Raw genomic sequence first — 14,020 nt, forward strand, 5'->3', positions numbered from 1 at the left:
CAAAGCAATTTCTGACAGTATCATAGATTTTCAACGATGGATATGCGCTAAAAGAGCATCAAAGCCAATTGTAAAGATCGAACGGGGAAAATAGTAAAATGGTTGCACTTTTGTACGGCTTGCACTGAATACATCGGAGGAAGTTTCTGTTCAACTGAAATGTGTCTACCTCACGTTCTGTGATGTGACATTATGTCACAATATGGGAAAGCAGCGTCCTTCACGTGCGGCGGGAAGGGCTAATCACTTAATAAAACGGTTCACTGTCGGCGGTGCAGAGAATGGCGAGATCCTGGGCAAGAAGTTGGTGGGACTCCTCGGTGAGAAAACTACGTACACGTTCATGCATCTGAAGCGACTTTGCTTTATGGATTTAGCAGTTCTCATAACTATACCCTGCTGCTGGATCGTCCCATCCATGCAACTCTATGACGTGACGCAGGTACGCCACAAAATCACGGAAACTGCTCTGAAAGAAACATTCTAATTATCTTGAAAGGTATCTGCCAATCTGCTTAATACGAGTAGGGCCTTCAGTTCACTGAACTTTACTTTCCACTAACTTCACCAGTTCATTTTGTGTTTCACGGCTTAAGCCGCGATGCGTGCGATGGAAATGCTCGCGAAACACTGGTAATGTTCAGATAACATTTCCTGAGTTGCATCTGAGGATAATGTTACATTTTGTTTCCAGTAAATAGGGCCAGTGTCTTTTTAATTCCTGAATGTAAACTAGGTTCTTATTATCCCAATAACCGTTCTTCCTATTCAAGACACTTCAACGCGGATTCTATACGACTTCTAATGTCTCTATGTTTCCAGTCACAACATCCATTTATCAGAATACAATTCCGTGATGTCCAATGCAATCAAAACGAGAAATAATAAACACAGTTCCTATGAGAGTCAAAGTGCATAACCCACCAGTTCTTAAAACTAAATTGCATCAGGAAATTACGAACATGTCTACTTTGTCAACCTATGGGTACTCATCACATCGCTGTGAACCAGTGTTATCTGAGGCAGCAGAGATCAGCGAAGATCCCTGAAACGACGTATCAGATCTCAATGGACTCAGCACTGAGAACGCTGCCGCCACTGCTGTCGATGTGAGTCACTCAGCGGTCCAAGTCGCTCACCAGGTTCACAGGTGATAGATCCTCGCATAGTTTTCTGGTTCACTCTCCCGGGAGACTTGTAAGGGCGTTTTCATTTTGATTTTCCTCATTCGGTACTGAACGAAAGTCTGTTTTTCGCTTAAGCATGCTCTTTCCGTTATTGCAAAGAATTGGCATGCGACTACATCTCTGGAAGAATTAGACTTAATCTCCATTTTTATTCTAACTAAAATCTTTGGCATCGAAATTTGCATTCCCGTTTATTTTGAAAAACTTCAGAGCTGTTCCACTTCGAAGTGCTGGGAATTTAAATCCGTTCAGACCCGAAAATTTTGTGACGCGGGACCAGCATGGTGCGAGGACCCTGCGAGCGAGGGGCTTTGAGCGGTCGACCACTCCCTTCGTGGACCCTGGACAGAAGTGAGAGGTTGGTACGACAGGAAGATGGTCATGAATACTGTGCGAATACAGCAGCATTTGCTTGGAGAGATTACGAAAAACCATGAAAACAGGCAACCCAGTCGAGATTCGAACCAGGTAACTTCCTTCTCGAATATAAGTCTAAAAGCGTTACTGCTAAACGTTGGGTGAGGTAATCGCGAATAAGAATCTTCGTTCCGCGACACGAAACCGTGCAGTGAGTTAACTGCAAGCCAAGCAAACAGAGCTGCGCTGCTCGACATACTCTGAAGGCGACATGTTCTTCCGAAACGTCGGTTGACTATCGACGGACCACACAATGTTATATGCCCGAAGACAGAAGGATTAATAACCACCGCTGAGAGAAATTGTGTGCGCAAGGATTTGGAACTGCAATTCTACAGAGGCAACTATAAAGACTACTATCTTCTGGAACGTAACGCCGTGTAGTCTGGTGAACTTTTACAGGGTTACACAACGTTACATCCTAGAAAACAATACTCTTCAAGAAAGTGCAGTGGAGAAACTCAGGAAAACCATGAATGGTCTCATTCAAGACGGCCGAATCGATTTTCAAACAAGTACTTCCAGAACAGAAGCTCCTAGCGCGTTACCCACTGGTGGAGAAAACAGTGATGAATGAGTAGGAAAGTCTCTCGCAAAATGGGGGCCCAAAATCTATGCAAATACGTTAATTAATCTCTGGCTGCAGTCGATATTCTGGTACAGATGTATGGGTGCAACACGTTAAGTATACTCTCAACGTTATCTGACGGCGTGACGACTCGACACGCCTGCCACCTATAAATCGCCCCGATTTTCTGGACCCCTGCAGTTTTACTAACTACACGACAATAGAATCGGTGCCAGAACTCCGGCGATGACAGCTTTTGCCCGAATTTTCTCACAATTCTCACAAACTCTTCACGAAAAACGTCGGTTAGAACCAAGCGATTGGTGTTACCCAGAAACGGCTGCCAATGCTTCACATTCGTGTGGTACTGCGTTAGATTTTCGGCCGGGGTCGTTTCCCATGTTTTCCTCCGTGCATCCAGTCACATGATGGAAAATTCCCTCGAAAATCGTTCTCAATCCACTACTTACAAGTATCCTCATATACGGAGCTACGTCAGTCGCCGGCTTCCCACTGCGGCGGCCCGGGTTCGCTTGGTCAAGTCATGTGGGATTTGGGGTGGACAAAGTGGCAACAGGGTAGGTTTCCTCCAAGTACTTCCGTTTCCTCTGCCAGTTCGCATTCCACCAAATACTCCTTAATCACCCATCATCCGGGGCTGGCACAATAGGCCAACGTACCAAGTGCGTCCAGTCTCACACCGTCCCCCGAATAAGAAACCTCCAAGGCACAGGATTCCTCTGAGCTTTCCTTATTCTGTTTTAAGAGAGTCTTTGTTATACATGAACCCAAAAGAACATCATGATTACTGCAGTTTTGTCACTGCATTCACCTAGGTGAATGCAATTATCTTCACATCCCGCGTCTCTACCGTCACTTTTAATATTATGTTTCCATTTACGTTTAGGTTTCTTTCCAGTGAGTTTAGTGACCAGAAGTTCGTGTGCATTTCTTTTGTCATCCATGCGTGCAACCGTCTCTGAAAGGTTCGTAAGCTCAACGAGCAGGGCGTAGAAGTGACATACGTACCTTCGCATATTTTGAACTAAATTAACAAGGGTCTGGATTGAACGTCTCCATACTAAGAACGGAATTTCTTGCTCAGGATCTCCAACCACTTCTAATTCGAATAACCCTGGTGTTTAACGAAGTAGAAGGGAGGGGAACACCGCTTACCTTTTATTTTCGGGTTTAAATTATTTGTTATGTTTCATGATTGGAAATCATGTCTAAGTTACCAGGGATACAGTAAGAGTATGGACACTACAGAAGACATATCTGCTAAATAAAGCTAAGCAAAGGAAGGAAACAGAGAGCCGGGGTAGCGTAGCCGGTATAGTGGCTGGACGACTGAGGGGTCGGAGTTCGAGTCCAGGTAGGGTCAAGATTTTCTCTTTTCCAAATCTTCCAAACCGGCTCTGTGGTACACCCAACCTCCTACCCAATGGGTAGTGGATGCTCTTTCCCCTGGGGTAAAGCGGCCGGGGCGTGATGCTGACCACTCACCTCCAGCTAGTGCTGAGTTCAAGAAAATGTGGATCTATACATCTACTCCCCATACGCCTTCATAGCGTAGTGCTTAAATTCGTTGAGCACAGGGACAACTTTTAAAGAGAGGAAATGCGTCTTCATTTATGGGATATCATTGCCATCATTTCAGACTTGCAGTTCTGTGTTCGCGGGCTAACAGATGGCATACAACACTTGCCATGTAGCACTTCAATCATTTTACAGTAAACACATAAATCGCTGCAGAAGTACTTACTTCATTTGTTTGACTATCGTACTTTTTCCAGATTCTCCGGCACCTGAAACAAGAACACATTAATGACTGCAATATATGGATAAGCGATCCAAATTATTAATCATGAAATTACACCGTTTATATGGGTTTAATTTAAAAATCCTGAAAGCAGTGTCACAAACCCCCCACAAAAGCCAGGCGCCGCCGCGTTGCCTCGCTCTATTCGATTCTCTGTGAAGGAATGACGCGTTTCACGCTAATCGTACTTTAAGTATGACTGATAACGATTCTCAGAATTTACTGCGCTCTGCACCCCCTGAAACAGTTAAAATAAATCTTACGAATTCACAATCACATCTGTCATATGTACAGATCCATTCTCGGTAGGGTTGAAACATGAACAGTCCGCAATGGGAATGCTTTCCACAGTCTGAGAAGCACCGTTTATAGGGCATTTGACTGTGACATCATTATTCACTGGTATAAGTGTTTCGGTTTTAAACATACAAGCTTCATACGGAGACATGCTACACACAAATGCAAGAGCAAAATTTCAAATAATTTCGAAATTTTTCAGAATTTCAATAGTGAAGAAAACGCAAAGTGGGCCTAAATAAATACACAAGAAGCGGTATAATTCAAGATTATTTAATTCAATGAGAAGCTCATAGCTTCACAAAATTCGTATAGGCCTGCAGCATAAGCGAAAATGTCAAAAGAAAATCTTACGAAGTAATTATTATTATTATTATTATTATTTATTCAGCATTCCATAAATCCTTACATGGTTTTTTCAAAACACCACGGATATAGAAGTAGTCAACATGAGTAAGCATAATTACATACTGCATCACATTTGTGCAATGTCATAACAGTAGCCATATATAAATATTTACAAAAACATGAATTATTCTTAAACGAGACAAAAAGTTGATTGTACTAATCGACCTCCATACAAAATGTCACCTGTGTAACGTTCTATTGGCACGGTAAACTCTATTTCGGAATATTTCCGTCAGCACGCGGTATCAGACGAAATACGCAAATCATTGTGTCAATCTTTCGCCTTATTTTCCTAGGCCTATTTTATGGTATGTCCGTCTTTCCGCGTGTCTGCCGCCTTTTGAAGCAAATGACAGGTTTTCATGAAATATGGCCATAAGAGACCCCCTACGTCTGTGCCCTTTAATTTCCTAATGTACAAAATACCAACATGGCCGTGCGGACTTCTGAGTTTCGATCGACACTTGAGCCACGTAGACTGCTACAATAGTGTGGATATACGGGTACATGCGTGTAAGCTACATCTGGTAGGGTCAATTCTGTATAAACAATATGACGGCCGTTATGAAGTCTATACTTCGCTCCCTGTCGGCGGCGACGATTAACGAACCACTAGAGCAAGGAATGTGACATTTTGTACAGGGACAGATCATAAACATACCCACAAATCACCCATAAACCATATTTCAGATGATAACAGTGCAAGCATGGTGATGCTGCGAAACTTCAAGATTACGTGGGACAAATCTGTAGTAGTGGAAATTATGCATAGAAACAGATCACTAAATTGTACGTGTATAATTACTAGTTTACAATTTCGTCTGATTTCGCCACAGACCTATTAGTTGAGCCATACATTATGCTCAGAAGCCGTTCTATGTGCATTTCACAGATGCTGAAATGACAGGTTTGGAGAGGTGTTGAGGTAGACAAGTATCGCAGAGCATTTTAATTGAATCTAGAATATCCAGAAAACTTCTCAAGTTAAATGAAATTCGCAAAGGTAAACAGTTGTCTGCATATTTCTCATTCTTAATAGACAAAAACAAGCGGATGCTTTATCCGCGTTTCTTTTTAATTTCTCTTAGAATGTGCCATTAGGAACGGTCTTAGAATTGAGGATGGAATTAGCACGAATTGCCTAAACCTGTACAATGCAAACGCTATACACCATGACAAAGGAATTCCTTTACGAGCTTGGAAGCTATGGGGTTACAGGGAGGGGCAATTAATGGAATTCGAAGGAACTGGATATGAGGATGTGGATTGGACTCGTCTGGCTCAAGATGAGATCCTATAACAGGCACTTGTGACCACGGGAACGAACCTTCCGATTTCGTAAAAAAAAAAAAGGTAAAGCTATTGCTGTAGCAGGCCGTGGAGGCCCATAGGGTTGTGAGACGTCGAGGCTCCCACATTTTCTACACAATCGGCTCACAGATGGCGGTGATGTCAGTCTTGCGCCGGCCGCCCTTTACCCCCAGGATTCCTGCTTCTCCATTCTGTTAGAGGCAGAGCCAAAACCAGGGCCATAGTACGGCTGGATGGACTAGGTCAACTGAAAAATCCAATGACCTCATCTGGACTAGAACCCGCGACCTTTCGGCTTGTAGCATAGTGCCTCAAACAACTACGCTACCGCGTGCTCCTTCCGATTTCATAAAAGGAGAAAACTATCTTGGCCATCAGGGCATCAGCTTATCAAGGCCTGTTCCACGGAGTTAAAACGTAATAAACCAGCTGAAAGTGCTCCAGAGTTTAAACATCGCAACATATGCAACTCAAGACGAAACTGAAAGAAGAAATTCTGAAATATCAATATTTCATTTAGTACTTCATATACTAAATGCTCGAGTTACATAAGAACGTTTCAGCTTCAACGTGTATACAAACTCCTGTAAATAGCAATTTGATCATATATGATTGAGTAAAGAGGATTTGAAAGAAGCGGTCGCATTTCAAGGTACTATTCCAGTTTCACCTGGGGATCTGACTAAAGCCTCGTTAATCTGAAGCAGAACGGTTAGTAACGAACACAAGTCTACAGAATAACGGCTACACCAACCTTCCAGGACTCTAGCTTTAAGAATAAATATGGACGACATTTTCAACATGTAGATTTCTGTGGCAGGAATAAAAGGTTAAGTCCAGTTTCCCTCTTGTGAACTTTTTTAAACTGCAACGAATTTAAAACCACATTCACGGATATGACGTCACAACGGAAGAACATATCCTGACTCGCCGGTACAATATGGTGCCACCAGCCAGCAGCAGGGCCCTCTATATTTAGCCGAATGATGTGTTCAGTCGCCATACTCCCGTAGGGAAAATGGTCGACTTATCAAAGCGGAATTTTTTGATGAATTCTTTCTGAAGCACTCTGACGAGCCACTGTCTGTATACGTGATGTCAGCAGCATCAGTATATCGACCTTCTGTACGTGGCTGTACTGCGTCCAGCTCAAATCTGTATCGACCGTCTGCATTGTGAGTTAAAGGGATATTTTGCTAAAATCGAGATACATCGTTCAGAACTTAATATCTTTCTTATTCAACAGTATGAGTAAGGTAGAAGGTGAGGTGCTTAACTAAGCACCGCGCCGTAAAAGCGTATGGGGAAGTGGATGTATAGACCCACAATTTCGTGGCCTCGGCACTAGCTGGCTGGAGGTGAGTGGTCAGCTTCACACCCCGGCCGGTTTACCCCTGTACCCACTGGATAGGAGGTTGGGTGATAGTTGATATCGTGTTTAGAAATCCCAAAATAAACTCGGCCTATCTGTTAAGTCACTCGAATGAAGGATGGCATGCAAGGGGCATGTACCACGCGTGGGCGAGATGAGAAACACGATGGAATTTCAGGCGAAAAACGTGAAGGCCTAAGCACAGATGAAAGAATAACACTTTAGCATTTGTTTGGTGATAATTAGAAGTGGGCGAAGTCCGGCGGCGGATCCTTGTGAGCACGGTAATGAGTTAATGAGTGACTCCCTTGTTTAGGACAGATTCCGTTCAATAGAATGAAGTGTGACTTTACAAGAAAGGAAATATTGGAGTTACTGTGGAAAAAACGGAAACAAATGAAATCACATATTAATCCTACTTCACATGAAGCTCAATTCGAACTTAATTACTTTTCTAAAATACCATATCAAGTTGCTCTCACATGACAAGCCATCATGACAAGGACCGTACAGATCCAGCAACATCAGAGGACGCAGAAAAACAGCGAGACCTCCAAAAAGTGAAAAGTGCAATATAATAAAATTGAACTTTAATTCATGAACTTTTTAACCAATAATATAATTAAAACTAGTTAAAGTGAACTTGACGCAGTGATGAGCGTAAGTAGGAAGTGACTGTATAAGTGAGGGTGAAAGCACACTAGTGATCTGAATTGAAATTCGATTCGCAAATTTTAAATTTTAAATTTTAACTTTTGAAATTTAGAATAATATTATCACTTGTGTTTTGTGAGAGGAACTTGATATATTATTGAGCGTGGGCCTGAATAAGATACAGGATCGAATAAGTGAAAAGACAAATATCATTGCGTGTAATTATACAGCTGTGTTCGTACACCTGAGGATGACCTCTTGGGGTCGAAACATGTAGTGTAATAATAATAAAAATATGTGTGGTCGGTAAAATTGACTCTAATATTAAATATAGATTTACACACGATTCTAGATATGCATCAAAACTCGCTGTCGGACGAGTCTCATTCGATTCGAGGTAGGGGCAAGGAATTTTCCTCTACCCCACAGCGTCAGGCCGGCTCTGAGGTCCACACAGTCCCCTGTCCAATGGGTATTAGGGACTAATCACTGGGGTAAAGAGGCCAGGGCGTGAAGCTAAACAATGCTGATGTCCGAAATTGTCGAACTATACGTAAATACCCATACGTCTTCATGGTGAGGTGCTCAAAGAGTTAAACATAGGTACAGTTTTAGATCTTTTGATACTTATACACAAGGAATGGCCACGCCATAGCTCAAGCGGTTAGTCGCTGGCTTCCCGATCCCGCGTCTGGTCAAGTGGGATTTGTGGTGGACAAAGTGACGCTGGGACAGGTTTTCTCCGAGTACTTCGGTTTCCCCTGCCAATCTTCATTCCACCAGTTTCTCCACAATCACCCTCACCTCTCATCTGGGGCTGGTACAGTAGGCCAGAAGTGGCCGCAGTACAAGGGACTTAGTCCCACCCCGATAGCAATAAAAAATATATATACACAATGGTGGAAAGCACGTTTACACGCGGCGGCTCCCCACCGTGTTCTGAAGACACCGCCAATGCTGGTCCGACTCCAAAGCCACACAAACACAGTCCACATCGCCCTACCCCATTAGTCTAAGGTCCATTTCGCAATCATCCTCTCATAGACATCGAGATCTGGTCTCTATGAACATTTCGTATGATTTTCATCTGTTCCGTGTATGGTGCATGCCCCTTCAGTTGGCCCGCCTAAGGAAGCTCCCCAGCCGCCTCACGCTTCCTCTCTCTCTGGACCTAGTATTCTTATCAGAACCCTGTGCTCGCAAACTTTCAATCTATTTTCTTTTCATAACGTGAAGTTTCACTCGCGTATAAAAAGCTGAAAAATTTATAGTTTGTATACTTTTAGCCTAATTTCCTTATTTTGGTGGGGGGGGAGTAGACTTATGAGATCACCACGATTTCTGTCCGCGAATCCCCCCCACAAAATTAACTTTTGAATGCCTGAACCGATCGTCCTGAAATTTGGTACGTATACGTGTATCATGGCACCTGAGCCCATCTCAATGGCGTGCTTCATACATCCCTCTTATCAGTCTGTGTGCCTGTATTTGTATCCTTGCATAGTTGCTAGGAAAAGACTCGGTAAAAACGTTACCATGGCAACGAATACACATTCAACAATACTCGTAGAAGAAGTCTTGGACGCGTCCTTTTGTATGCGGTCCTTTCTCGTAGTAAGGAAAGTAAGCGATCAGTTCTTGCCAGAACTTCCCGTTATCTTTTTAGAGGCTACATGGATGGACAAAATATTCAGAATATTCTGGCCGAATTTAGTCTCAAGTTCTTTATCAGCATAATTCATACGTTTTACTGCCATTGTGTACTACTTTAATTTTTCCAGTTTTTCAAAAATTAGGATTCCTGTTAACAGCAAGATTCTGTTCTGAAATCTGGGCACGAAGCATTAGACTAGCCTAGACAGGTACAAAAGTAACGTCATTAATAGCGTATTTCGGAAAAGCTACCCACGAGTGGTATTCTCAAGACGTTAGGAACTTATTAAAACTGATTTGGAGTGGATCGGACCCAACCTTCTGATACCTAGACGTAAGAACAGCAAACGTAAATAGTAAACTCGTAGAAGGGCCTAACACTTTACGATTCAGTAAATATATCGATTTATTTATTATTGCGATCACAATACTTTCTGTATCCGACGGGCTTCTTTGTGTAAGCAAGAGCACACTAAGGAACAATATTATTAACAACTCCTGAACATTCAAGCTGGGGTTGCATAGATACGTGTATTTACTACTTGTATTTAACCCACAGATGTAAAAGAAAGTCACGTGACTTCCACTCTGTTAGGATTACTTTGACACCATCAGTCGCAGTTTATGGTATCCGGTTATGACGTAATAATTAATAATGGAATTATTTTGTCTTTTGGTATTCCTATAAACTATGTACAGACAATACAAATAACTGGCATATATCTTCTGGAACGTGACGCCGTGAACTCTGGTAGAAGATTAGCGATGTTTCAGAGGAATATGCTGCCTCCATGCTCGTGGTCGAAGAGTAAGCCAAGCAAGCAGAAAGCAGGAAGGAGGCCGCTCGCTTTGAGAACGGCATATCTAATAGAACTGACAGTCATTTAATAATCTGCTCGAGACGATTTCTAGTACAGACCCATATGACATCCGAGTAAAACCATGCCCTTCCGTGGTTTAGTCCATTTTTTAGCATAAACTCATGCCTCTTGACTGGTACCATGTGAAAGTGGGCACGACGACAGGCGTCGATAAAACCTGGCGCCGCTCGTCTGTTGCAGCGAGTGAGGGACTGCACCAGACCACACGGCGCCCCTGTATCGCCGCAACTGAACGCACGCGACTAAAGCCGAGGGCACACCAAGGAAACTGACAACCGCAATTTCCGAGAAATGTCGCCGATTTCAAGTAGGCAACTGGTTTCCAGATTAGCAGGCGCACACTGAGGAAACTTACGTTTCATTAGTTGCTCATGTCATCGTAAGCAGGCATGTTCGTCCGACGTAATGCATGACTGTAGTCTTTAATTTCGTGCACTTACCTTCTGCAAGGGAAGATAATAATACTGATTCTGTCATAATATGGCGGTAGATGAGACGGCGTGAGAAGAGAGAACGACGACCATATGGGACATACTGAGATATTAATTAATTTGTTTTAATTAAGGTCAATTTATTTCAATCAGGAAATAAGGCGTTTTGACATACAGTGCAACAATTTTAGCAAGACAGAAGACACCTGATGATGGCCCTATAACACGTATAGCCGAACCATGTATGTGGAATGCGGGGGCTATATAATAAGTTGCATTTAAGCCGGAAATATATGTGTGTGTGAACTAAATGATATATTAATGCAACAGGATGCTTAGGGCAAGAAAACATTGGGTGCATCCGTTCTTCTGTGACAACTTAATCTGGGGCGCTTATATTATTTCGAAAGAACTTAACCTGGATCCAGACTCCTTCGTCTCGTGAGAAATTCTTTCCAAAGCCAAATATATTTGTCCTGCCTAGTGCCGTTTGTTATATATACCAGGTTCTTGCTCAATTAACCGCACAAAAACAAAATTAGCACCTTCGTCAGCCTTTCGTGCCATCATAACAAACAAATGAATCACTGAAGCGCGTTAGAGAACAGCTGATACTAGGAAACTACGCGACAACGCAATTCTGAGAAGAATGACATGCTCAATTTCCTGGAAATTAGTTTCTCAGTCTCTCCGCGAGTTGCGTTGCCGTTTCGTCAATTTGAGCTGCTCCATTCACTAACATGTGTTCAACTTAGGCTGATAACAATTCTCGGAAATCACGGTTGCGTTGCGGTTGCCAGTTTCCTTGGTGTGCCCTCGGCCTAAAACGGAAGGGTGTAGTGGTTGTCACTTATTCGTACCTGGAGTCCCGGCCCGAAGTTAGTTAGCCTGATATTTTTCGTGGTCTTCCTCACACTACATTACAATAAGCCACTGCTGTACCCTTCCACGGCCTTCCCTTTCAGCAGACAACATCGTTCCGTTCTTATATTCAACGATTTGAGCTATAGTGTCCAATCCTTCCGCCCCGTCTCCACGGTTCTTCCTAGGAGGCATAAAGCGACCCCTGTTCACAGCTGTTTTAGCGCTAGTTCAGAGCATGAAACTGTCTACTTGATACTTACAAGCTTCTTCACCATGCGGAGTCAGACCAGTACGCACACAATAAACAATATGTGATGTCACAGTTTCCCGTTATTTGAACTTCAAACAGGTTTTGATCGACTTTTTAGTGTCAAAACTGTCCGTGATCTACCACTCACTCCTATCGTCGTACCTCGCTTTAAGCAAAAATGTTGGTAAAAATAACACGACACATGATGTTTGTTGTAAAAGCAACATACAGTGAAAGTACAGAAAAACAGAAATGACTAATACGTATTTTCTCTTCAAAATCTGAATATAATCATACGTTATTACAAATGAATTTACATGCTTTTCACGTATAATTTTCTTATAGGCCTGAGCTTGGCCAAAAATCGTCCCGCGATCGACGCGTTGGACATGCCTGGTGTAGATCATATTGATCAACTGGCCCCTATGCAGTTAGACCTATGTATCAGCAAACACTGACACCCTCGGATCAATTTATTTTGCATATTTTCATTCGAAAACAGAGAACGAAATCATTTTCTGGGGTAATTCATGTAAGAGCGAAGATATATTACAAGAGAACACTCCTAGAATCTGATGTAGAAGTCTACCTAAGAGATCAGAGATCTTACCTCTTCCATGAGAATACATATTTTCATTAATGAATTTCACCGTATAAAATGAAGAACAGTTTCAGACTAATTCAGTTGTATATAGTGTTAGCACAAGGAACGAACAAGCATCATATTCATATCCCAATTTCCAACCTCCCACGTTTTCAGAAATCTCCCATCTAATTTCAAAAGTCCTACGAATGAAAAGGTACGGTAAAGTTGTCCCTGCGCTTAACTAATTAAGCACTAACCCTTGAAGACGTATGGGGGGATGAATGTATATATCCACATTCTCTTGACCTCGGCATTAGTTGGAGGTTAGGGAAACGAATGAAAAGGCATAATTTAAAGTGGAACTAAAAATATACTTAAGGGGAGCCAGGACAGCGTAGTTGGTATAGCGACTGGCTTTGGGCTGGACGACCGTGGGGTCGGAGTTCGAGCCCTTGTAGGGCCAAGAATTTTCTCTTATCCGCAGCTCCCAGAACGGTTTTGGGGACCATCAAGCAGGGAGTAAAGCGACGGGAGCGTGAAGCTGACTACTCACCTCCCACTAGCGTCGAGGTCGTGAAAATGTGGATCTACATCCACTGTCCCATACGCCTTCATGACGTACTGGTTAATTAGTTAAGCAAGGAGCAACTTTACCTTTTTACCTTTTACTGAAACTATATTTAAAGACACCCATTCTAGTCTGTTGATTAATTCTCATTGTCTAAAAGCAACTAACATTCTCTTTAAACGTTTGTACGAGTATAAAATGCATAAGTGTGAAGTATTCGTGTATATGTGTGTGGACCAGTTTGAAACATCTCTATACCTTGCATGAACTCTGTGTATTTTTGTGTGAAAGCTTCAGTTGTACTGTACATACATGTTTTATGTTTTCACAAATTTTCTCGTATCCTACACCTCTGGATCCATGGGATGCATTAAATGCATGCACGTAGCGATATCGTCAGTCTGGTAGGGTTGTGATTCGTTGTGAAATGTGTCAAACGCCTTTCAGATTTCAACATGAGGTACATATTGATATTCAGTTTGTATATGGAAACTGCAGAGGGATATGCACCGCCGCGGAACTTTTCAGATCGTAAAAAGCAAAACAAGGGAAAAACAGAAGGTAAAGCTATCCCTGTAACGGGCCGTGGAGGCCCATAGGGTTGTGAGACGTCGAGGCTTCCACATTTTCTCTATACATTCGGCTCACAGATGGCGGTAAGATTGTCAGCCAAACGCGCCGGCCACCCTTTACTCCCCAGGAAGACTCCTCGTACTCGTTTCTGTTAGAGCCTGAGTCGATCCCAGGGCCA

General features: G+C 42.7%; 1 protein-coding gene across 1 annotated transcript in view; it reads right to left on the reverse strand.

Moving 5' to 3' along the window:
* LOC111869440 (guanine nucleotide-binding protein G(o) subunit alpha) overlaps nucleotides 1–14,020 on the reverse strand; it is a 182,460-nt gene that overhangs the window by 139,640 nt on the left and 28,800 nt on the right. Inside the window, exon 2 of the mRNA XM_023860979.2 lies at nucleotides 3,938–3,980. Coding sequence (XP_023716747.1) covers nucleotides 3,938–3,980 — 43 coding nt within the window. The remainder of the gene's footprint in view (nucleotides 1–3,937; nucleotides 3,981–14,020) is intronic.

This window comes from Cryptotermes secundus, unplaced genomic scaffold, assembly GCF_002891405.2.
Source record: "Cryptotermes secundus unplaced genomic scaffold, Csec_1.0 scaffold1037, whole genome shotgun sequence".
NCBI lineage: Eukaryota > Metazoa > Arthropoda > Insecta > Blattodea > Kalotermitidae > Cryptotermes > Cryptotermes secundus.